This window comes from Oryza sativa, chromosome 4, assembly GCF_034140825.1.
Source record: "Oryza sativa Japonica Group chromosome 4, ASM3414082v1".
In the NCBI taxonomy this organism is placed as follows: domain Eukaryota; kingdom Viridiplantae; phylum Streptophyta; class Magnoliopsida; order Poales; family Poaceae; genus Oryza; species Oryza sativa.
Genome location: NC_089038.1, coordinates 5450286 through 5476953, shown reverse-complemented (window position 1 = coordinate 5476953; position 26668 = coordinate 5450286). Strand labels below are relative to the sequence as shown.

The 26668-nt window shown below is 44.0% G+C and overlaps 1 protein-coding gene and 1 long non-coding RNA gene across 3 annotated transcripts; one reads left to right on the top strand and one right to left on the bottom strand.

Moving 5' to 3' along the window:
- Positions 1–2770: 2770 nt before the first annotated feature.
- LOC4335092 (momilactone A synthase-like) lies at positions 2771–4249 on the top strand. 2 transcript variants are annotated; one of them, XM_015778715.3, is made up of 2 exons: positions 2771–2886; positions 3253–4249. In XM_015778715.3, the coding sequence occupies exons 1-2, from the start codon at positions 2849–2851 to the stop codon at positions 4037–4039; spliced, it is 825 nt and encodes a 274-aa protein (XP_015634201.1). In that variant the 5' UTR covers positions 2771–2848; the 3' UTR covers positions 4040–4249. The 2 variants fall into 2 exon arrangements, with proteins under 2 accessions (XP_015634201.1, XP_015634200.1); XM_015778714.2 differs by having other exon boundaries at positions 3250–4249.
- An 8250-nt stretch (positions 4250–12499) lies between these two features.
- LOC136356038 (uncharacterized) lies at positions 12500–12902 on the bottom strand. The gene is made up of 3 exons (XR_010740690.1): positions 12819–12902; positions 12663–12728; positions 12500–12572 (listed from the first exon to the last, which is right to left on the bottom strand). It is a non-coding gene; the product is annotated as an uncharacterized lncRNA (long non-coding RNA).
- Between the last annotated feature and the right edge of the window lie 13766 nt (positions 12903–26668).

Sequence of the window (26668 nt, the reverse complement as noted above, 5' to 3'; positions counted from 1 at the left end):
ATATCAAATTTGATGTTAATAGCGCCCCAGCATCGCTGCGGGGGCGATGCCGCATCTAAGGCTGACGCTGACAGCACCAAGCCAACGGCGAAAAGCCTAATGGGCGATCGATCTCCCCGAGCGATCACCCCCTTCTCCACGTGGTTTCCTTTTTTGGCACTGCATTACTTTCCTATTTTAGTAAATTTATGCACCTAAAGTTTGTACACCTCAAGTTTATACATCTAAAGTTTATATACCTAAAGTTTAGAGACCCAAATTTATAAGTCAAAATTTTATATATCCAATTCAAATTTGAATTTGAATTCAAAATTAACTCTTTTTTTGAGCTTTTCTATATAGTATTTCTATACATCTAAAGTTTATACACCCAAAGTTTATGAGTAAATTTCCTCTGTACCCCTAAAAACTCTCTCAATCCCTTTCATACCCCTGAAATTTACCTGATCCCTTCTATACACCTAAAATTTCAATTTGATCCCTTCCATGCCCCTACCGTTACATTTTACATCATTTCACTGTTACGTTTGGTTGCAAATGTCCTTTTGCCCTTGATGCTTTAGGTTTAAATATAAGCTTAAAAAACAATTGAAAATTTTGTTTGGGTGCACAGTATGTGCATTTTATAAAACTAAAGAGACTAAATAATTAGTGCAGAAAATTTTGACATAAATTTTGAAAATAAAATAAATGTAATAAATTAAAATTTTTATTTGAAATTTTAATAGGACAATGGATTTTTTTTATCGGGAGCATTCATTAAAAGAATGTTGTGAACATTGGGAGTTCTATCTTTATATGAATGCTCCTCATTTTTATGTCTTTTTTATAAAAAAATACGTATTTTTTTATTTCATTATCTAAAAATATTTTTTGGGATAAATAATACATCGAACAACAAACTCATAACTATAATAGTCTCATGCAAGAAGCTTTTATATTTTTGATAATGTAATTCATGAATTTCTTTGTTCATCCAAGGGTAAAATGGTTATTTTTATAGAAAATAGACGGTCAACTAACGGTCGACCGACGTGAGGGGTATGGAAGGGATCAAAATCAAATTTTAGGAGTATACAAGGAAGTAAGCAAAATTCAGGGGTATAGAAGGGATTAGGTAAAATTTGAGGGGTATACAAGGGATTTTCTCAAAGTTTATAGACCCAAAGTTTATAAGTCAATAGTTCATATGCCCGATTCAAATTTTAATTTGAATTCAAATATTTTTTTATATATAGTATTCTATACATAAATTTTTCTAACTTTGTTTTTTTATTTTTTTTTAAATTTATGGTGTAGTAGAAGAGAAGAAGGGGAGGAGGAAGTGGGGAGAGAAGGGTGTTAGGGGGGATGGGGGGTGATCGCCCACAGCGATCACCCACCCATTAGCGTCACCCAGCTAATGGTGGTGTCCATGTCGGGGTCGGTGAGAAAGTAGGGAGAAAAGTAGATAAGTTTCATTGGGAGAAGAGTTGATCCGATCCGTTACCATTTTTCCTTCTCCAAGGTTAGTGCAGAACCAGCAAGGTTAACATCGGTGACACGGCTAAGCTGCTGAGGATGCAATGATTGGGGAGAGATTGAACGCATATGCATAAACCCCACAAAAACTATATATAACAACAACTAGGTCCACCGCACTATATTTTTCATTGTGTGTACACGATCCGATGGCTGCACGTGAGGGAGCTAACCTGTGAATCCGGCCATGCCACGTGGCACCACTGAATGGTCGAGAACATGCCCAGAATTCGGTATAAGAGATTGCTCTTTAGACAAAATGTTAATTAGCTCAGAGAGATATCTTCTCAATTTAATAAAACTAAAAAAAAAGTCATGCTAACACAATTTACATTACGTTCCTTGTGGATGTGGACCCAAGGACCTATATGTAATATTTTCAGTGGAGGTTCTTTGAGCTTTTGGCATTAGGGAGCGTATTTCCTCCAATGAAATTGTAACTGTCGGAAAGTAGTTAAAGTAATTATTTTACTTTCGAAAAATATGTAAACTTCAACAAAATTCATAAACAGTTCATCCTAACTCCGAATTAGGTGATAAACCAAATTTATTAGGACTCTATTGTCCGGTTGCAAAAAATAATTAATTAAGGTCTTTAATACTGTGAAGTCCAATTTGGCTCAACCATTATGAAAACAAGCAGTAAATTGTTAGGGAGAGTAAATTTCGTATTTGAGCACTGTATTTAGGTTGGAGTCGATCAGTCCATGTGTATAAAAGCTAAGAAAAGTCACATGTACATGCAAGTTGTGATTCGGACAATTGAATGATCATGCAGTCGATCTAGAAGACTGGAAGGTAGTATCTGGCTAGAATATTTTGTTTTTTATAAACATATACACTCACAAGGAAATTTCGTATTGGTTCCATTACAAAGAAATTTGATCAGTTAATTAAATTATGCTCACCAGGAACTAATTCATGTCGGGCCTCCTCCTTCATGGAAATATACTTAAAAGTCCAATCACATGTCTGTGGCCAGTCAATAATATATGGATGATTTGTACATACTGTGCAGTCAATATAATGCGCAATGTTGGTCAACAATCAGGGAAAGAATCAGGTTCAACTGAATATGCACGTGATGTTCAAATTCCACAATTGTAAACGCCACAGTCAGGCAGTCACTTCCAAACTTCAGCCGGCTTCGAAATGAAACTAAAAAATTGTATATTCGAAATAAGAATATCTAGTCAAGTTGAGGAAGCAGGCCGGTGTATAAAACTGCTATAAATAAGAGGCAGCTAGCAACAGCTACACAAAACCACTTCTCAGACAGCACAAAACATCGATCCAAAATCACTACTGCTATTAGTATTCAGGCGCCATGGCAGGCAGCTCCCATGTTTCTGCTGATGCAAGGAAGTATGAAAAGTTGTTTGCTTTTTCGATCTTCTTGCTCTACTACTGAAGTACTGATACAATCTGGGGCGGATCCAACGTGGGTGCAAGGGGACTCAAGTCCCCCCTACACCCACAAAACCATGGATACCCTCCTAAGCCCCCCCCTTTAATTTTTTCATCATAGTTGATAAGATAGGATGTGCTAAAGGTCTCATAATAGCATTTTAGTATAGTTTAATATTGAGATTATATGTTTATATCGGTATACTCGGTATGTTGAGTCCCCCCAACTTTTTGTTTCTGGATCTGCCCCTGGATACAATATATATGCATTGCGTTAATCAAGGAATAATTCGTGATGCGTACGCGTCGTTGTCGTTGTAGCAGGCTGGTGGGCAAGGTGGCGGTGATCACCGGCGGCGCGAGCGGCATCGGCGCGTGCACGGCGCGGCTGTTCGTGAAGCACGGCGCCCGCGTCGTGGTCGCCGACATCCAGGACGAGCTGGGAGCTAGCCTCGTCGCGGAGCTCGGCCCGGACGCCTCCAGCTACGTGCACTGCGACGTCACGAACGAGGGCGACGTCGCCGCCGCGGTCGACCACGCCGTCGCCACGTTCGGGAAGCTCGACGTCATGTTCAACAACGCCGGCGTCACCGGCCCGCCGTGCTTCAGGATCACCGAGAGCACCAAGGAGGACTTCGAGCGCGTGCTGGCCGTGAACCTGATCGGCCCGTTCCTCGGCACCAAGCACGCGGCGCGGGTGATGGCGCCGGCGCGCCGTGGCAGCATCATCTCGACGGCGAGCCTGTCGTCGTCGGTGTCCGGCACGGCGTCGCACGCGTACACGACGTCGAAGCGCGCCCTGGTGGGGTTCACGGAGAACGCGGCCGGCGAGTTGGGCCGGCACGGGATCCGCGTCAACTGCGTTTCCCCCGCCGCGGTCGCCACGCCGCTGGCTAGGGCTGCCATGGGTATGGACATGGACGACGAGACCATTGAGGCGATCATGGAGAAGTCGGCGAACCTAAAGGGCGTTGGACTCAAGGTGGACGACATCGCCGCCGCGGCGCTGTTCCTCGCCAGCGACGACGGGCGGTACGTGAGCGGCCAGAACCTGCGCGTCGACGGCGGCGTGTCCGTCGTCAACTCGAGCTTTGGTTTCTTCAGGGACTGATTGTGAAAGAGACCCATCGTTCGTCGTCAACTCCAACTTCAAACCACGTTTTCGTTCATCGTCATTTGTGTTGTTTTCTGTAATAAACTAGCATTGTGTGGTTTCCCAAATGTTTGCGTGGACATAGATTTCGGTTGTATTTGTATTCTCTTGGAATTTATTCGATAGCAGTTGCTTTCTTGAATGATAAACTAGCACTGTTGCTGTTAATAATGCGATTGATATTTTTCAGTTCATGGCTACTTTTTCTTTTCAGCCGTTAGGTGTTGTTCCTGCATTTTTTTAACAAACCTGCGAGAATTCACTAGCGATCTTGGGTAAAGGCCTGCTTGTAAAAATAGATTTTTACAGGTGGACAACTAAAGAGATCCTGCTATGAAAATAGGCTATTTTCGTAAATAGACCTCTTAAGAAACACATCTGCATGCACAAATCAATTTAGACTAGCAGAGTTTTCCCTCCACCGGTAGTTCCCGCAACACCCACACTTCACTCTTTTTTCCCTCCCCTTACTCCTATACTCCTCACCTAGCCTGACATCACCTTTTTTTCCTATCCTCTCCCCTTCTCTCTCCTCCTCCCGGTCATCTCCCCCACCATCCTCTCTCTCCAATCCTGTACGGCCTCCACACCTCTTCGAGCGGCGACACAATAGGCTTGAGGCAGCGGCGGCATTGAACTGCACAATTTCCGCCACCTGTGCCCATGGGAGTGGCGAATCCATTGTCAACGCCCAAGGGAGCGGGGGATTCGTCACCGGGAGGTCGGGAATAGTGGGAGCGGCGACGATGACCAACGAAGGGAAGATTCACCGTCGTTGGGCTCGGTAGTGTTGGTATTTGTTATGATCAAAGGTAAATCCGCTAGCACATGGATACTGCTGCAGTATTTCACCTTAGATTATTCCAAGAGTATCAAATCATAAACAACCCTTACCCGGTCTAGATCATTTCTCAAATTGTTGAAATCTCTCATTTGCACAATGTGATAGCTATGCAGTGCCTTCCTAAACTGTTTAACATCTTGAAAGCACATACCTTCACAAATATAGCTATGGTCTAACATTTTGGTTTCATCAAACTAATTTCTTGAAGCTAACATTCTCCTAGGCCTCTTCCTCTTTCTCACCACAATTGGCACCTCAGCACCATCATCGTCTTCAGAGCATAGATCATCTTCATCACCCATAGGTATCTCTTACATTTCTTATTCCTGGTAGCAATCTCACAATTTATATTGGTTGATACTAGCAGTGCCTGCAGTGTCACAACGTCTGCCTTGCTTGTTTTCATGGATTTTGGCTGCACAAAAATATCTTCGACGACTGTATCACCCTCACAATGCTCTGTCGGGTCTTCTGTCCACCTCTTTTTCTCCTCTACCATCTCGTGTACATATAACTCATCTTCCTCAGAATCATAGTCAGATACATCATTATATTCCTCATTGATGAGACCATGCTCATCAATAATCTCGGCATGCTCTTGCCCTTGCTGAGTGCCTCACTACAAGTAGCCTTGTCAATCTCAACCATACTATCTTCTATGTTATCATGGTTTTTCTTCATGAGATACATGTTCACAACCTTTACACACTTCGATACTCATTTATCATTGCATCGACTTGAATATCACTCTCCACTATAACCATGCTGCCCAATCCTCTGCCATCCTTCTTATTGTAACATAGGAAATCCATCGTGGAATAGCCAATGCTCTCCATCATATCAGTCAAATTAAAATAGTACAATAAGTCTTGTTCTATTTTTCTTTGCACAAAAGTTTGTCCCACCACAGTGCCATCACAAATCATGTTAATTGTCCATTCATCATCTTCCGTCCTATGGAACAAACATTAAATTCAAGGAGAAAAAAATATATACATTGTGAAGCAGAGAAAAATACAACCTATTTGCTGAGAAAAAAAAAAGGGGAAGCCATGTCTTCTCTTTTGTGAAGCAGAAAAAAATTGTTGCATGCCAATAAATGTTCAATCTACAATACAATAGTTCATATCTGACTGCAATACAATAGTTCTAACACTGTTAAATCTACATGCTTTTTTATTTAAAAAATTACGATCCAATGATGACAAAGCAATTTTGCAATGACAAACACAAGAACGATTGCATAGTTGTAATGCCCTAACAATAATCCCCTAAATTGCATTTTGTTAGCACTAATTTCTTGACAAGACAAACATGCATGATCAAACGGCTGGATTTAATTCCTCGTCAAAGAACCATGAAGCAGAGTGTCATTGCAAATCACCTACCAGCATGCTTTGGAGTCGATTCAGGTGATCATCTCAAGAAAAGGGATGAATGTTACCGGCAGGGCCAGCCCGCGGGGGAGGGGGAGGGGGGGAGGAACGGGGGATCAGCGTGTGCGGCCGCCCGAGGCCCGAAATTCTAGGGGCCCCCGTGGCTGATGGGCCATGGCCCATGGGTCATCCATCCATCGCCAGGCCTGAGGCCTGTCCAGCGCAATAACGTAGTCCAGGGATCGATGACGGAAGACGAAGAGGAGCAAAGGAGAAGCGAAGCGATCTGACTCTTGTCGCCTCGATCACGTCACTCGCGTCGCCTGACGCCTCGATCACACCGCTGGCCGCTCGCTGCTGTCTCGAGCTCTCGGCGTCTCGCGTGAGTCGGCCAACCGCCCGACGGCGGCGCCTCCTCATAGGCCGATCGACGCCAGGCACCTGCTGCTCGCGGTCGCGGCTCACCACGCTCGTCGGCTCATGTCGCTTGTCTAAGGTAAATTTCATTGGTAAATTTATGTATCTTTTTTTCCTCTTCATAAATAAAAAATTATTAGCTCGTGATGATTATTTTTTCAGCACAACATTAATCATGTCGTCGAGAAAATATGCATCTGGTAGCGAAAAATATGCATCATGTATATATATAGAGGCCTCAATATAAGTTTGCGCCATGGGGCCCAAAAACCCATGACTGGCCCTGGTTACCAGCTTGGAATATTGATTCTATCCATCTCCCTGATCTTGGTACCTGGTCAACAGCACGATCATCACCAGAGGCCATCATGCGAGAGATGGTTACGGGAGGCGCCGCGTCACATGCGTGGGAACAGGGAACGTGCACTTCTGTTCTCTCGTGATCCTACCCTAATAGGCCACGCATTGACCTAATAGGTGGGGCCAACTGATGTGGAGCAGGTTTGCCATGTGGTATTTGTTGGCGGTCGTTAGCGATTAGTTTCAACCGTCCATATTACCAAAATAAAGGAGAACTAGTTATGCTTGCAATGCATATTTATGTTTAAATAATAAATATTCCACTAGCACTAGGATTACTAACCTTTTGCAGAGAATGAACATAAAATGGAGGAGAATCGACATCAAAACATGCGATCAATAAATTGGACGATGTCGAGGATCAGACTTATCAATGAATGGGCCAAAACACAGAAATGACACGATCGATTGGGCCAAAATTCATAAGTCTACAAAGAAAAGAAGTCCTGGAGGCTGCCAGCCGAAAATGGGCTGGATTGGACCAGCCCATGGTTCTGCCGAACCCCCATCTCCACTGTTGAGGCTAGGGTTCGGCGTGGACATCCATGATTTCATCCCGTTGACGGTTGGAGGGCATTTCCGACCATTCCAACTGTCACAACCGTCATTGGGATGCTATAAAAGAGATCACTCTCTCCATTTCTACACACACCTCAAGCAAGAAGTTCATTTCATCTCTCAAGTTTAGTATAGTCTCTAAAGTATAGTGGAATAGAAATAGAATAGAATCTTTAGTACTCGGAGTCTTCGGAAGAATTCGGGTATGGCTCTAGTAGCTTTTCCTTCTTTTGTAAGACTTGTACTTCGTTTAGAATATTCTTCTTTATACTACTTTGGTATTGTATTACTTTCCGAGTATATGAATACCAACTTTATTATATGTCCAAGTTACATTTAGAGAGAATCCCTTATATACCAATCCCAAACCGACTCCCTTATATGCCACTTTAAATTGGCTCCTCTCTTCCATGCCACCGGTTCAAGTTTGTCTTCCCTTTTATGTCATTGCCGTCACTCCACAGCTAGTTGACCGTTATCTTTATAGTAAAAAGATGCATTTGCCCTTGAGAGTTGGATACAACATATGAAAATTGATTTTTAGTACTAATATAGCTACTGGATTTTTAGTACTATATATGCATATTGAATTTTAGTACTAATATAGCTACTGGATACAACATATGAAAATTGATTTTTTTTTGCATCACGTGCAATTTTAGCCATCACCATCACAAATGAATTTTCAATATAAGCATGAAACATGCAGCTTTCCAAAAATATTTTTATTATAGAGCATTTTTCACTTGTTTTGACAAAACTTTGTTTACTCAAAAAGGATTTAAAATAAATTAGTTATGAATTTTTGAAGTTTACACACATTTTTTAGTTGAGAGGGCATATTGGTCATTTACGAAAAAAAAATTAACATTTGACTAACAGTGAACAAACGCTATAGGGCTGGGAGTGGCATAAAAGGGTGAAAAAACTTGAATCAGTGGCATAAAAGGGAGAAGCCAGTTTTGAGTGGTATATAAGGGAACTTACATTTATTATGATGCTAGCTTATCTGGGAGATGCAACGGTGTGGGTATAATGATCGTTTATACGATGACTCTATGTCACGACGATAATATTAGAGTAGTATTTGGTAATTTAAGCGTGGTGTTTGGATTACTGGATATCATTATTTGGGGTTATATGCTGCGGAAGCAAGGCATGCCGTTGATGGTGACAGCGTAGTACGGGTATTCCTCCGCGTGTTTATATAGTTCTAAGTTAATTTCCTGGGAGGATACTCCTCCGTATTTAGCCTCGGTTGGATGGTCATGTTCTTGACGGATTATCGTAAGGAACTCGGCAATCGGGGGTGGCTTCTCGAAGCACCATGAGGGCATCAGAAAGAGGGTATTAGCTAAGTAATGATATAATTAGGATGTATGTATAATATGTATACTAGAAGTATAGGAATATGATTTTTCTATATTCTTTCCACTTAGCTTAGATAAATCATGAATGAGAGTATGAATACTTCTACTTAGTGTCACTCTACCCTTTGGATTTTATTAACCCCTTCTTAGACTATGGTTATTACAAGTAATATATAAATTATCAGTATGGTTCTCTATATTATAATCTTCCCGCAGGATTAAACAAATACGATACCCTTGGAATATTCTCAGGTGAAATGCTACGGTACATCCGTACGCTTACGGATGAACTCTGTAACTATAATATACCAAAAGTATTTATGTGTTATTGCTGGAAATTATATTTCTAGTAATGTCGTTAAGAAATACCAACAATATTACGTTAATTGGATTGAATGCACGGGGTTACGTGAGTAAATAAATAAAACCTATGGTTATGTGTTACATTGGCCTCAAAACATGGGGTTTTCTGAAATTCACACTTAGAGAAAAGTACTAAGCCGATGACATGTGGGGCAATGGAAGTATTGACTAATTGTTTGACTATTAAAAAGGCAAGGGACAAGTGTTGACCGGTCGTTTGACTATTAAAAGGCCTTGGGCCCACACATCAATGACACACAGTCTAAATATGATTTAAACAGGTTTTATTACCAGGAGTGGCCCTACTAACATATTAATAACTTCATTAACTTAATCTTCTTAATTAGTTTTAAATTTATCTTTTTCCAGGTGGGGCCCGCAGGTGAGCTTTCTCCTCTCTCTTCACCTTACTACTTCACCATCTCTGCTCTCTTGCTGCGTGCCTAGCTAGGGCTGGCGCACACGGCGTGTCAGTCAGGGGAAGCCCCGGGGAACCTCGACCAACTCTGGGCGGCGCCCACGGCGGGTGGGGGTGGGTGTGGAAGCGGTGGAGGTTGGGGGTGGCGGCGGCGGCGGCGGCAGCGGTCTTCGGGTGCAAGGCACACTAGCGAAGCCAAGGCCAGCGGCGAGGTCTAGGGGCTCTTAGGGGAACACCGAGTGCTGCCCTGTGGCCAACAGGGGCTAGGAGCGGCAACAAGGGTGTGTGCTCGTGGCGGCCATCGGCGTACAGTTTGTTGGAAGGCGAGTGCGCGCGCGGTTTGTCGTCACGGTCCGGCGACGACGACGGCTTGCGGTTCGTCCTGGCGCCGGCTCCTTGGTCTGCTCCGGCCTCCGGGGCGGCGTCGCGCGAGCACACCTGAGGTATTCGACGCAAGTCAGGGCACGGAGTGGAACAGCAGTGAGGGTGTTCGATGCGGGCATGGATGGAGACGGAGCGTGTGCGCGCGCGGATGGAGGAAAAGAGGGATGAGGATAGCCGGTCGAGACGAATTTGTACTTGTTGGCTTGGACGGGAAGCCGGGTCCTTGTCCTCGGTCCGCTCCGGCCGGGGCGGAAGCTAGAGATAGGGAGTGCGGGTGGCATCTACTCCGGCAAGTGGCGGCGATTGGATGGCGAGGAGGTAGGGTCGCGAACACTGCTGATACGAGTTCGTCTCCCCTCCGTTCCCGTGGCGCGCGCGCGCCCAGCCCATCCTCGGCCCGGAGAAGTAGTCCGACGGGACGAGCGACACGGGCCGGCGGTCTCGGCGCCCGCGGGGTTCATGGCGTGTGATCGATGCGTGGGACGTCGGCGTCCGTGCCACGTCCGTCCCGTCACGTCGCTTCCACTCGTCGAGTGGACCCGGCCGTGCGCCGTCCGTGTCGCACGGTGGAGGAGTGCGACCGCGGCGTACTGCGCGCGCGAGCGGACGCAGCGACGGCTCGGCTGTGTGGCTCGGCGGGTTGGGCGGACTTTGGCGGCGAGCATGCTGGCGACAAGCGGGGCTTGGACAACGGTGGGGTGAAGGGTAAATTGTGGCGGCTAGGTTCTACCGAAGTGAAGGCCGAAGGGGATCGAGCCCAAGGGCGACGGCTTGGCTTCGGATTGCAATGCTGGCTCCGCTATGTGGGCTGCCGGGTTGGGCCGGCCTGGTGGGCTAGGGTAAGACGGGAAGGGAACAAAGGAGGAATTTTTTTTATTTATAATTTTTTTTATTAAAAGTTTTACAAAAATAATTTTCCATTTTGAAAATTGACGGAAGTAGTCGCCTACCGCCCTTAAAAATCGCCCTCCCAGAGGGCGGCGAAAATGACGTGGCAGCCGGCCGTTCGCTCTCGGGCGACGGCCGTCAACGAAATTTGCAGGCGGCCCCCTTGCCGCCCTCCGCTAGGGCGATTTTATACTGTGCGGGGGGCCGCCTGCAAATGGGCGGCGAGGGGGCATGGAATTTTGCAGGCGGCCCCCTTGCTGCCCTGGGGGAGGGCGATTTTATACTGTGCTCTATATTTTTGTATAAATATCAATAGTTATCAAATCTTTTTATATTGAAAACTATACAAGATTAAAATCTCCAAGACTGGTAAAATACAATTTTATTATTTTTTAGGGCATATTTGGATTGTTACCGTACAAATATTTTGTTAGTGCCAAAATATAAGCAAGTTTTGGCACTACCAAATATTTGGTAAGGTAAAATTGCATTTGATCATATTTGGTTTGCTGCCAAAATGTAAAATTGTAGTGAAGAATGTTCTACATAATCTCAAATCTAGATTATGTATTACCAATGAATAGGCTTCCATTTTCGTGTGTGTTGTGCTAGTGGGAAAGAAGATATGAAGAGGTTGCCTTCAGATTGTCAATTATATAGCGTCGTTTTCACTGCAATATATGTGAACTCAATGAGATACATTATTCATTAGATGTGACAAGACGATCACGCGTGGGCGTGATTCACTTTATGTCAACAGGCAGCGCCGAAAGTTGATAGTGATAACTCGAGCTGCCGCTTTTCATGTGTGCTGTTGTGGACTGTGCGCGCTACTGGATCTGACACTACCGTGAAGCGCCGAAAGTGTGTTGTCGTGAGCATAAGTTGTTCTAGCACCATATGAATGAAAAGAACTATGTAGACGAGACAAACACAAGTAGTACTGCAGTAGTAATAGCAAAAGTAGTACTGCTTTACAAGTTTGTAAGCCAAAAGAAACGGTCACATAAGGACTGAAGAGGTAGAACACTACTGACGAGACCTCTTACCCCTGTCCCTCCTACCCTGCGCCCTAATGTGCCCCTGGGAGTACGTGAGTCGGTCCGGGGGTATGGCACGGCCAACCCGTCCTGCCTGTACAGGTGTGACCTCTGGCTGCTCCTGAGTGTGCGCCTCTGGAGCTCCTCCAAGCTGAGAGGAGCCTAGTACGTCGTGGTGGTGTGCACCGTGCAAGTCGTCGTCGTAGAACTGGCTAGTAGGACCAGTCCTACCGGCGTGAGACGAAGAGGCCCAGTACCGAAGATCCCGGCTGCAAATTCTGCTGGACAAGGACCATCAGTTTCGTACAAGTATTTAACAGTAGTAATAAAAAGTAAAGTACCGTGTGGGCGAGGGATCGACGCTCCGTGAGAGGAAGAGCTGGCGAACACGCCCGAAGTGGTGGCGAACGCCCCTGCGGAGCTCGCGGAAGCGCCGGTCGTGCCTGCGAACGCGCTCGAAGGCAGACGAGGTCCTGCGATGAGGAAACGTGCAGTTAAAACATGGTGACATATTCGTGCAAAAGCTGAAACAAAAATGAACTAATATCTGGGCTGAACTGTACCGTGCGAAACCGGTGCTGTAGGTCGCACTGCTCCGAAGCTAGGGGCGCTCGAAGGCAAACGAGGTCCTGCGAGGATGGAACATCAAGTTACGACGGGGTGATGTTTTCGTAGAAAAACAGAAACAAAACTTAAGAAACCTCTGGGCTGAGCAGTACCGTGCGAAACAGGTGCCGTAGGTCGAGGTCCTGCTCCGACGGTAGGCGCGCGAGGCCGTGGTTGTACCGGACCAGCTGGAGGTACAACGTCCACGGCGCTGCGACAGGAGAAGACGCGCATGACCGCACGCATCTTCTCCTGCATCCGGTCGAAGGTCACCCTCTGCTCAACGTCAGTCAAGTGCAAACCTCTGTTCAACCTCACTTGGACTGCGGTGATATCGGCACTGATATCCCGTGCGGCATCAGCCTATGCAAGATGGAAATAAAAAATTCAGTAGTTGTCCTATATTATGCAAGATAAATGAAATAATTGTAAGAAGTAATACAAATTGGACGTACCGCCACGAAGTAGTCTCGGTCACGGTGCGTGGGATACGCGTCCGTGACAGCGGCAACGTGCGGCTCTGGGGCGTCTGGAGTGAAGGTCACACGCGCACGAGTGCGAGAAAGGTACCAGCAAAGGTAGTCACGGTAGTTCTCCTCCGTGTGTGGGAAGAGCTCGTTGATCACCTCCTCTGTAGCTAACACCCAGTCGTCAACGTACTGCTGTACACGTGGAGCCCAAAGTGCGCCTGCTAGCTGTCCCCGTCGAGTCAACCTGTGAAGAGAGGTAAATTATATGGCTCGATGAAGTAATTATCATAAAAATTTAGAAATGAACAATCCGAACTCACGAGTGGTCGGCAGGGAGGACGGTCGGCTGCACGTTGCCCGGAAACACCTGCCTAAGTCCGAACTGTCTCATCACACGCTGCGGGCAGTGAGGCTCAACGAAAATGTCGAACACCATCGGCAGGATGGTGAGCCAGTAAGCCTGGTCGCGTGTGCACAAGGACGAAAGTCCTAGCGGTGCTCTCGCAGCGACGGCCTCTTCTGTGTACGGCTCCCAGATGACGTCGCTCGGCTGGAGACGGTCAAACTCGAACACGAAGTCCGGGTAACCTCGTCTCACCTGGACGTGAGCGTAACGACGCTGCAATAAACATGATCGGAATTAGACATGTTATGTGAAGAAAAAAAGAAGACGACTGATAAACTTATAACGCAGCAAAGTTGCACTAACCCCACGTCGACACCAGTAAGTCCCCATCGTGGGACCGTCCTCTGGCCACTGCGCGCTGCGACCAACCCCGTAGGGTGCGCTGTCCACCACTGGTCGACCTATGGCAAACCTCTCGGCTGCCCAAAGCTGAAGCAACATAGGGCAGCCAGCGATGATCGCTCCCGCGTCAGTCTTCGTGCACGCCTCACAGAGGGCATGGTACGTGGCTGCTAGCACGGCAGAACCCCAGCTCCACTGCGGCACGTCCTGTGGCTGAGCATCCGCGATGGACCGTGCGTAGTGGACCAGCCGGAAGTCCACAGCGTGCCCGTGGGTGCTAGTGAACATCACCCACCCGAACAACCACAACAGGTACGCCTCAAGGGAGCGTCGGACCAAGTAATCATCAGCGTCAGGGTGCAGAAGGTCCGCCTACAATTAAGAATGAAATGTTAGTACAAAACACTCATCCGGTCGCAAATAAGCATGTATGATAATAACAACTTATTTACTTACAGTGAACTGGAGCAACCAAGCCTTGCTAGGCCCGACTGTAGAGTACGGAGGAAGGGTGTTGGCCGGTCCTAGGTGTGGAAGGCGCATCACCTGCTCGAAGCGCGCAGTGATATCCTCCTTCCACCCAAAAACACCGTCCACGGGACCAACTGGTGCTCCCGCCAGCGGTAGCCCGAGCAGGTACGACACGTCCTGCAGTGTCGGAGCCATCTCCCCACAGGGAAGGTGGAACGTGTGCGTCTCAGGTCTCCAGTGGTCTACAAGAGCGGCAAGGAGTGACCGGTCTGCATCCCACCGCTTCGCTGGGTCACGGTTGTCCGCCGCCGCCTCAACAAGCCTATAAAGTGGTAGAAGGCCTGCCGCACGCAACCTGTATAGAGCAAACTTCAAACATAAGTACAACACAAAGCAAAGTTGAGTTGAAATGTGAACATACGCGTACCAAGGAACGTGACGGGGGTCGACACGCAACCACTCGCGCGACGTGCGTGGACGGAAGGTGCCGAGCTGTGCACCCTCGACTGCTGACAGGAACGAGCGGTGGTTCCTGTCAATCCCACGGTTCAACAGCGCCGGTGTGTCGTACGCCATACCTGCATCAAATAGGTTGATCAGAAACATATAAATAATTAGTTCAACATAAGTAATAAATGTTCATAAGCGAATTACTAACACATATTAAACAAGAGTACAAACAAACAAAAGTGTTTAGTCCGAACACTCATCACGATAACATTATGATACAACACCGAATAGTTCGCAATACTACTAGTACAACAATAGTCGGAGGTACTCATTACAACAACATTGAATTGAAATTACACGATAGAAGTATTTAGTCCGAACACTAATTTCATCACAACAGCATTTTATTTCCTAAATCGAAAGCATTGTTACACCATGGAATCGCCTGCTGCGCGACGACGCCTTGGCCTTGCGCGCCTGCTTGTTGTTCCTTCACCAGGTGGTCGCCTACCATCACTTGCCTGTCCAGATGGACTAGCATCTGCGCCGCTTGGAACTTCTGCATTCTTCGGGCATTTCTTGTAAGTATGGCCGCGCAGATCACACTTGCTGCAGCGTAAAGTCCTCCCACCTGCTTCTGACTCATCCATATCATTTCTGATGCGTCTAGTTTGGCGTCGACCCTTTTTCACCCTTAACTTAGATGGATCTGGAATATAAAAAACTTGGGCACTCAGTGTTGTGTAAGATCCTGAGATCCCGAACCCATATATCTCCTCACTCCATGTATGAAAGATTGCTTCTTTCCTGAAATAATTTGAGACGTACACATTGGGAGATATGCCACAATCACCGGCAGCAGCAAGAACGTGTGAGCAAGGAAGGTGATGAAGCTTCGGCTTCATACAACTGCAGGTACATCCACCATCCGCCTTCAAGACACATTCCTGCACGGCTTGCTTGCGATAGATACCACGCCTGCTCCTATCAACACACATTATTTCATACTGATGCACTTGTGTGCCTTGAGCAACAACTCGATGTCTCCGTGCCTTTTTGATTTTATCTTCCATGTACTTTGTCACTACGTTGCCAAACACTATGTTGTTATCGGCCATGGACGGACCAATTTTCTTGTATCGATCCCTAAAGTACGCTTGCGTGCCGTGAAGGATGAATTCAACAATAGCAACCAATGGAAGTACCCGAACTCCTCGCATTACCCAGTTGTACACCTCTGCCAAATTGGTTGTCATTATGCCATACCGAGATCCATCGGTGTCGAACAATAGAGACCACTTCTCCTTAGGCTCATTCTCAATCCACTGAGTGAAATTTCTGATGGACGACCCTGACCTCCTTCTCATTGTTGGTGGGTCATCATGTAATGCACCAAGAGGTATGGGAGGCTCGTCACCTTCAACTAGTGGTCTGCGAGATTGCTCATCTGTTTGCTTCGTTGTCAACTCATCCAACTTGTCCCACAACTCATTAAATTTCTTCTCTTGGTTCTGTGCACAGAGCCTCTTAAAGAGCTCCATAAGATGCTTGTTCTTGAATTGCTTGTAGAAATTTGCACCCATGTGACGCATGCACCACCGACTCCGAACATCAGGCCACTTAGCTGGAAGTCCCTTCTCATCCCAACCGTTCTGCAAGTAGTCAATAGCCCGCAACATACCCGCATGACGATCATGTATAAGGCAAACGTTGGGCCTCATACGCACCACTGCAATGTGCACTCTCTCTAGGAACCAGTACCAGCTTTCAGTGTTCTCACTCTCTACAAATGCAAAAGCCATAGGTAGAACCTGGTTGTTCCCATCACACCCAATTGCTGTCAATATCTGACCTCGGTATTTACCTGTCATAAAAGTTCCATCTATGCATAGAACAGGTCGACAATGCACAAAAGCATTGATGCAAGCACCCAATGAGAAAAAGGCTCTTTGCAGCACACTCTTTGTTCGATCATCAACCGATGTAAATGTATGTAGGTCATAGTACATATTATTATTCCTCTGGGCAATGGTGGCTAACAAACGAGGCAAATTATCATAAGAAGCTTCAAATGTGCCATACCTCATCTCAATGATCTTTTGTTTGGTTCTCCAGGCCTTTGCATAGCTTATGGTGTACTTGAATTTGTTCTCGATGTGCCTAATAATTGATTTTGGTTCAAAGCCAATGTTACCAACAACACTGCTGTACATCTCACTTGCCACAAAAGCTGAAGTGATGTTTCGGTGATACTTCTTCACCCCTTGTAAGTAGCACTTGTGCTCGGTCACAATGCTAACTTTCCAATAATCATTCCATTTACCCTTATATGCATGGACACGCCACGGACAATCTTCCTTCATGCACCTCACTTCATACACATAATTTGTTGACTTGACCACCCTAAACTCTCTCTGCAAGGAAACTGCCCAATGCTTCACCGCCTCCTTCATCTCATCCTTATGAGCATACCTTGCACCCTCAATTACCTCGTTCTCCTTATACTCCCAGGGTACATGATCACCCTCTGATATAACAAGTCCAGAGAAGTCCTCATTTGCCCAATCAGTGGCCATTACATCACCTTCCTCATCGGATGATGCGTCGTCGTCCGCTTCCTCATTATCCGAATCTTCCCTCTCCATTTCATCAACAATTAAACCGACTCTCTCCCCCTCATCCGCCATGCCCATAGCCTGCTCCTCCCTTGGTTGATTTTCCTCATTTTGCATCGATGGTCCAACAACATCCCCTGCATTGATAGGACCCTCTACATCTTCGGTTTGCATTGAAACATTTATATCTTTCTCTTGTACCGACACAAATATAACGAGGGGCCATGACGTTCAAAAGCCATTTCCACATACCGTCTCCAAGCATCAGTGCTGTCCATCGGCATTAGTTCCCAAAAATAACCTTCTGTTGCACGACTCACTACAACTGACACTGACATTGTGTAGACTTCTTGGTCTATTCTAAATCCTCTCAACAACCAACTATAAATTGACTGAAATGTTCTCTCCGCAGGCCTATCGATGCCCTTAGATGTCATTACAAAATCTGACAGATCAACACCATCTGGACCAAATCTAATATTTCCTTCACCGTGAACTATCTGAAATGTGACCTTACTTGACATTGTGCCTGATGAAAACAATAACTGCGTTAACCTCGCATTTCTGTACTACGCCCTAAGTTACATTCTCTACAATATTGATTTCTAAATTTCTAAAATTACGTTACATTCTCCAGATCAAACTAAACTACATCTTACAATTAACACTACTGTCTATGTCTCAATTCATACTATTATTTTCTATGCTCTGGATCTACACATATGTGCTGTGTGCTACAGATGTGCTAAAATATATGGAACTAAAACTAAAACGCAACATATATACTCAAACATAACATATTAGTACAAATGCAAAAGATGTATGGGAGCATACCTGTGATGAATTGAGCGAACCAGCAGGGCTTTGCCGCTCCCCTTCTGCTGCCCTCCCCTCTCTCTCTTTCGTTTTTTTTGGATTTTTAGTGAATATAATGAAATTTCACAGAGGAGGGACTGGGCTTTATAGGGGGGAGGCAAAAATCGCCCTCCCCCAGGGCGGCAAGGGGGCCGCCTGCAAAATTCCATGCCCCCTCGCCGCCCATTTGCAGGCGGCCCCCCCCCACAGTACAAAATCGCCCTAGCGGAGGGCGGCAAGGGGGCCGCCTGCAAAATTCCATGCCCCCCCTCGCCGCCCATTTGCAGGCGGCCCCCCGCACAGTATAAAATCGCCCTAGCGGAGGGCGGCAAGGGGGCCGCCTGCAAATTTCGTTGACGGCCGTCGCCCGAGAGCGAACGGCCGTCTGCCACGTCATTTTCGCCGCCCTCTGAGAGGGCGATTTTTAAAAATCGCCCTCCCAGAGGGCGGTAGGCGACTACTTCCGTCAATTTTCAAAATGGAAAATTATTTTTGTAAAACTTTTAATAAAAAAAATTATAAATAAAAAAAATTCACAAAGGAGTGTGGGAAACTTGAGGGACCAACTTTAGACTTTTCGTGAAAAAGCTTATAAGGGCATGTTTAGTAGAGCTCCAACTCGTAAATTTAGCTATATGAGTTGAGTCTGGAGTGGAGCTGCCTAAACCCAACTCCACCTCGGGATGGAGAAAGAGGGAGGAAGGAGGAAGACGATGATTGAGGAGTCAAGGAATGGGAGGAGAAGACAGAGATTTGGTCTCCGCACGATGATGGGTAAGGTGGGAGGAGAGGGAGGTGGGCGGTGTTTGAAGTGGTGGTGGGGGGGGGGAGCGGATGAAGTGTAGCATGAGGAAGACGAAGCAACGGAGAGTCTAGTGATTTGCTTTATTATCTATCACGTGTTCTCGTAACGGCATGGGATGCCGTGGTGTAGATTTGCTCATGTGTATGTCAGACACATATGTAACGGATCTATAATAGAGTCAACACATACCGTGAATGCATTTTCCAGTGCCACGTAACATATGCCCGTGACATACATGTATTACACTACTAAAGATGCTCGGCGGCCTGACATAGCCTGATATAAAGTGGACCTGGAATAAAGATCATCTTTAGCCCCGGTTAAGAACTGCAATGGGGACATTATGATCTTTAGTCCCGGTTTTCTTTATATCAGGCTATGTCAGGCCGCCGGGCATCTTTAGTTCTGGTTGGTGTTACCAATAACCGGGAATAAAGATCAATACCTTTTTGTACTCTCCTTCTTTCTCCTCCAGCTCGAGCCATTGCTGCAAAGGGTTGGAGGAGGAAGGGAGGTGCTACCAAAATTTTTGGTGAAAGTGTTGTGGTGATAATATACAAATCGGAGTGATTTAAAAGGTTAGGAAGTCCATACTCAAATGATGTATGCTTAGCATATTACTACCTCTGTCCTAAAATATAAGCATTTTTACTTCCAGATTCATAGCCAAAAGTTGTTATATTTTAGGACGGAGGGAGTACATTCATAGCTAAGTTTCTATACATTATTGTCTCTAACAGGGTTTATGGAAAAAGATGAGAGAGAAAAATGGTTTAGGGGAAATTAGGTTACTTTTTAAAATTATAAACATGTGGATAGAAAATGTTATAAAAGAGATGACAAAGGAAAAAAATATAGAAAATTAAGATAAAAGAATAGAAAACTAAGTTAATTGAAAAATCGTTAAAATAATTAGAAATAAGTACAATACATTAAAAATATGTTTAGTACATTAAGAAAACTATTAAATATAATTCTAAACTTCTCTTCCTTCTCGCAGCTTCTGACGCCAAATGCAGTATATCTGTATTGGTGTATGGCTCATCAAAAGGCCAGGATGGTTAAAATCAGATCAGAAATGTTTATTGATCTAATGGTCCATATTTATACCTGCTGTGACCTCATGCATGATGAGCTTTACATGAGAGTTAGTGCCCTGTATAGTTGATAGGGATGGCAATGGGTTGAGTCGGGCACGGGTAGAACAAAACCATACCTGACCAGACGCCCGACGTTGCCTGTCCGAACCCTGCCCACTAGGGTTAGCGGGCAAAACTCCATGCCCGTACCCATACCCGACGGGTTCAATTGCAACTATATATGCATAGAAATATATATATAGAAACGTGATATATGAAAGGAAGTATTAGACTAAAAAGATCATTTTTACATCCAGATGGACAGCCATGTTCATTCGCATTTTGGCCACCTTCCTATGGCATAAGGCCTATAAGAATTGTTGGTTTTTATTGGTCCATTCCACAACTGGTTTGTTTATCTTAATGTGTGTTTGGATTGGGATGAGGTGGGATCGATAAGGGTCCATTCCTAATTTTAGATGGGATGGTTCTAGATATCTGTTTAGCATGCAAGAGGGTGGATAGTCCTGGGCTCCCATCGGATGGCCTAATCAGCCAAAGAAAAAGCTAAATTTTAAATTTTCAAGCTTAATTTTGAGATTTAATTTGAGATATTTTTAACGTAATTTCTTTTTCAACATTGGCTTTTAAGTCACTAAAAACACATATATAAAAATTTTACCTACAAATTCATTTTTATTTTCTAATAAGCCGTTTTGGCTTATTAGAAAATAAGCCAAACAATGGGGACCTTTCTTTACAGATGGGGCGGTATGGTCTATATGTTAGTGAGAGAAGTGGATTGGATTAATTGATGATCAATTATTGATCCCTTGTTTTTTAATGCAAGGCTGATTTGGATTTTACAGAAATATTTCATTTTAAGGATGGTCCGGTTCCACATATAACTAAACCAAATACCCTCAAAAGTGGACTCGTCCTGTCATGTTCCTTCAGACCAAAGGACATCTCAAAACTACATTAACCATCCGTTACAGTGTTTATATGAACATACCGTGGTTTCTTTCCTGCTAAGAATACCCCCTCCCCCCACCCCTACTTTAGAATATTTGGACAATTACGTGGTAATCATCAATGTTATCCTCATCTATACTCCTATAAAAAGATTTACTTTTAAAAAATGCTATACTGGTCCGTCTATACCCAACGCTCCATTGTTTTTCAGTATGTCTACTGGCCATTGGCCTGCATAAGAGAATCACGATAGCTTTTTAAAATGCTACAGATAGACCTGTCCACGAGCCCCCACCTATGCCATGGACGACATCACTACGTAAACAAGGCAGAAGAACGTGTCCTAGCTAGTTTCAGCTGGAATATACTACTTCCTCCATATTTTTTAACAACGTTTTATCATTCATTTTATTAAAAAGAAATTATGTAATTATCATTTATTTTATTGTGACTCAATTTATCATCCAATGTTTTTTAAGCATGACATAAATATTTTAATATTTAAATAAAAATTTTGAATAAGATGAATGGTCAAACGTTGTTTAAAAAATCAACGGCGGTATACATTAAAATACGGAGGAAGTATAATTTAGTAGCATATTAATTAAGAAGCCAATCTAGAATAGAAAAATCAAACAAAATCGAGCTTTTTGCACATGTATATAACATCAGAAGTCCATATTTGTGCACGTATGTACTAGACTACAAACCGGACGTCAAAAAACATGGCTAGAAGAAATTGCACTGCACCGTACGTTCGGAGCACTGGCACACCATTCACAGAAGTCCATATATGTGTGTCATCATACTGATCATTTGTGGATATATAGCAATGACAAGAAAAATAATGACATGTTGGAGATGGCGAATTAACTATGGATAGAGACAGAAAGCGCCCAAGCATATATAGGTCATTGATAGGAATGCCAGGTTACCTGATACTCCCCCGTAATAACTATTTCACACTAGCTTCGATATGATTTAGTCAACATTATGTATTCGTTTGGTAAAAACCGGTCTAACAAATTAATTTCAAATTAAAAGTAAGATGATTTTTCATTCGTTTTTTTTTTACTGAGCCGAGTCAAATGATGTGGTGTTCCTTTTTTCAATTTAAGCCAGAATCGCATGCTCTCTCTTGTGAATGGAACATATGCACGGAGTACGTGCGCCTGACCCATGGATGGCATCATCAAGCAATGGAGAATGGGTTCATTTTGAAGTTTTTAAGTAGGCTAAGATCAAGATTATATCTAATGATTGAAAATATTAAAAAAAATCAATGGTTAGATTCTTTTTATTAAAATTTCTGTTATTTTTTTTATAATTTATCGGAGAGTCACATGTCGGTTTATGGGCGTTGGTATGAATGCCACGTGGTGATTTAGGAGTGTTTATAGGATCTAAATTTAATATTTGTTTAATATGGTGCATAAAGATTTCCTGTGAAGCATTTATATTAGAAGTTTGAGACATGTATATGGATCTCGAATTATGTAAAATGTAACTTGAGATTTATGATCATTTAGAAATCCGATTATTAGTTTTTGATACATTGAGTGTTAGCTTAAAAAATTAGAAGTTAGTTTAAAAAATAGGAGAGGAGGGGACAGTTAGCATGGTTGAGGGAGTACGTATCTCCGTATGTGTGCACGTATGGAGGTGGCGGTGAGGGTGCATGTACCGGATTTTGTTTTCAGATTTTCAGATGAAGATCTAATCGTTAAAATTATTGGGTCCATCAATTTTAAAAAAATAATGGCTAAAAGTTTATCAGAATTTTTATGTTTTTTATTAATTTGTTAGCTAGAAAATTAAAAGAAGGAAAGACGGAAAGAGGGAGGGATGTACATAACATGAGGAGAGGTGGCCCAGGAGGAAGGGGGGCGGTGGAGATGGGTTTTAGGATTTTTTTTTTTTACAAAGATAGATCTAATGTTGTATTAAGTGAAAATCGAGGTGTAGATGTTTTGTTTATTTCTCATATTTTCTTTTATTTCTCTAATTTATTATAGCGCCATGTGGTAGCTTAGGAAAGTTTATAGGAAGTTTAATGTACTTTAGCTAATAGGAAGGGGAAGACGAGAGGAGAGCCCTGAGCTTTTCAGAGAGGGAAGGGTCCATCGATTTAAATAAAACCAATGGTCTTGTGCTTTTTTCTCAAAATGTTTAGGTTTTTTTTTTAATTATTAGATGTGAAATGTAAAGGCATAGAGGTCTTGTAATGGACATCTACTAGATGATGATATGATATTTGCTATCATTTTTTATATGTCGTGTCATTGATGTTTAGTTGTCGTGGAAAGGATGCGGATTTATGTCTACTAATATATTTATCATATATATCAAGAAAGGTCTATATGGATCAAACTAAAAACTGAATATATTAAAAAAATATAATCATTTAGCTGTCTGTTGTTTATATATAATCATTTAGACTATGTGACTATCGGCCAGCAACAGAGGAACTCACATCCCGTATCCCGTAGTTATATCTCAAACGGCTTTTTTTTTCTTACAGATTAGATATGAGATCATTGCAGATCATCCATCGGATGTCTATTTCTATAACAAAAACATAGTAAATATATATAGAACTTAGCTCGTTGATTAATTTAATTAAAAAAATACAACTGTTCAAGCGTATAATAAAATCAATGTGCAGATCATCCATACAAAAATATTAGTGCTTGTACGTTGCACAGCCAATTCGATGCTCATGCAAGAAAATATATATGCAAATCTCGTAAAAATAACTTAATTAGAGAATAGAAAAAAAAAGAAAGGGAAAATGAGGGGAGGATAGGCGTACGTACGTTAAGTATGATGTTGAGAAGTAAAGGTCGGCGTAAAATGTATGCAAGTGTGGGCCAAGGAGAGAAGGGTGAGGAGGGATTTTATTTTGATCTCATGGTTAAAATTACTGGGTCCACCGTTTTAAATGAAAATCGATGGTCAGATTTTTTTTTCACATAATTTACATAATTTCTATAATTTATTTGAGTGCCACATAACGGCTTTATAGCTTTTGTAGGAGTGCCATGTGGCGGCTTAGGAGCGTTTATAGGAAGTTTAATGGACTTTTATTATATAATAATACATAGATTAGTAGAAACATGGAGTTGATTTAGATTTTATGTGATGAATGCCATGGTGGTTTGCGATATTCTATATATCAAAGATTGGTTTCTTGTGATGAGAATTTGGAGTTTAATAGACGGTTGATTTTGTGAAGTGAGCGAGTTCGGTTGACCCGTGCGGTCAGACCGGCCGGGTGCCGCTGGGCAGACAGCATGTCACGAGGCGGTTAGACCGGCTAGCCCGACGGTGTGACCGGCAAGGTACTGTTTGTTGTCGATTTTGGGTTGTCTTGTCGATTTTGGATATTTCCTTCGTGGATTTGCATATGGATACTGTTGTTGTGCTAATGTGAGTCAAGTTGGCACGAACATATGCTCATAATGTGGTTTATTGGTTGTTGCATGTGCAACTGTTGCTTGAGGCCTCTGGAGAGTGTTGCCAGTGATAGATCGAAGTCGACCTGGGAGAAGTAGACGTCCAGGGATCAAGGGATCATACGGGATACTAAAAGGCTAGAGAACAATGCACGTGGTGATGAAGAATCCATATGGTATACAAGAGGAATTGTGTACGTATGGAACGAGAAGTCGAATTTGGAAGGGAGTTCGAATTCAGGAAGATTGACAGAGATAAGGAAAGTGACAAGTTTGATACTTGCAAGAGAGGGTTTCCCACATGGTTGGGAGCCCTAAGTTGTGTTAGATTCGTGTGCTCTGCACAACCTACCTCGTGTATAAATAGAGAGGGAAGGTGTGGCCTCCTGGTATCGATTTTAGAGAGAATTGAGTTAAGAGAAAAGTTAGGGTTTCGAGTTAGTTCAAGATTTTGGTGGGGAGTGCTGTTGGTACACTTTGTAAACACTAGTTGATGCAATAAAGTCAACATATACTAATCTACATCTGCAAGTTTTTATCTACCGACGTTTTCTTGGTCCCGACGGTTTGGCTGACAGCAAGGCAATGCTCTAACTGGTGGGGATACGATGGTCTAACCGCAGACATCGTGGCGGTCTGACTGGTGGCTTCGGGGCGGTTTGACCGGCAGTGACAGAGCTTGGTCATCTACAATGTTCGAGGTAAATCTTTTATTCCACAAAAGATTTTGGGTTTTTGGTTTTCCCTACCATTCACACCTCCCCCCTCCTCTGGTAGGTTTGTTTGTTTGGTCTTGTTCAATCCTACATTTTATTTTTAAGTTTAGTATTTTAGAAAATATTAATGGTGAAAGTTAATAATTTTTTGCCTAATTTTTATCCTAAATGTCACCCATTTTGGCTACACTTTAAGCAGTTTAGTTTGAACAATCTTAACAATCTCAAATTATTGGTCTATACCAACGAGGTAGTCAGTTGTCTTTCTATACTTTACTTACTAACCTGAATCTCTAATCCACGTTGGAAGAGTGTTACTTGATTGAAAACTACAAGGCAAAATCAATTTATTCAAATATTGAATACATGTTTTTGTGATTTGTGTGATTGAATTGAATCAATCACAAATGAAGAGGAACAGTGGTTGTCGTACTTCTCAACTGCGCCAGGTCAGTATTTGGGTGGCCATCGTACTTCTCGCAGGAAAGGTTGAAAGGCTTTACATCCACCGCCAGGGGAGGGGGGGCGGCGGGCAGCAGGCTGTTGGCTATGTCGTCCTTGGGATCCATCCCAAGAAGATGAGGAAGAGGATGAGGGATCGTCGTGATCAAGGTTATGACCCCTTGGACGATGATCTTCGCCTCCTCTTCACTTTGGGCGGCGTGATCGAGAGTTCTCCTGTAATCGATTGTCATGGTTGCCGTGGCATCCGTTTGTTGTTTTCGCTTTGTCAACTTTGTTGATTGCAGCGATCATAGTTGCTGTCTTGATTATGGGGATTGTGGTCGACCCGACGATGCCTGTCATGACCATTATCGGACAATTGTCGGTGTCCGGTGTTATGCTGGTTTTGACGCTCTTGCCTTCTCCCATTCAACTGGTCACAGAGGTCTCGACCGCTGTGATGGGAAGGCCTTCTTGTGCTTCTCGACAATAGTGACGTGGTCGACAACATCATGTTCTGGCCTGTTGGCGGCTCCAGCCTCCTCGAGAGCTTTGTTATTCGGAGGAGGTCCTCTGAGGATGTGCAGCTCTACGGCGGCATTGAATGTAGTGTCAAGGTTTGCGATGGTAGATCTAATTCACTCCCACTAGGTGCCAGCATTTGCGTTGGTCGCTGGGTCAAAGGGAACTTGTTCTAGCAGTTTGTGGACGGTGGTCAGGTGCACGGTTGGTGGAAGGATTGGATCAACTGCCGCAGGGGTTTTGTCCTAGGAGTTAATCTCCACATAATCTATGTTGTGGCCATCTTCTTCACGGTCCTCAAACCTACCATTGATCATACTCACGTCATAGATGGAATTTGACCCCGAAGATTTGTGGT

What these genes read in the sequence shown, in the direction of transcription:
- LOC4335092 (XM_015778714.2), top strand. Translation starts at nt 2,849, where the DNA reads ATGGCAGGCAGCTCCCATGTTTCTGCTGATGCAAGGAA. An exon ending in GTTTCTGCTGATGCAAGGAA is followed by an intron (nt 2,887 to 3,249) that starts GTATGAAAAGTT and finishes TTGTCGTTGTAG; the next exon opens with CAGGCTGGTGGGCAAGGTGG.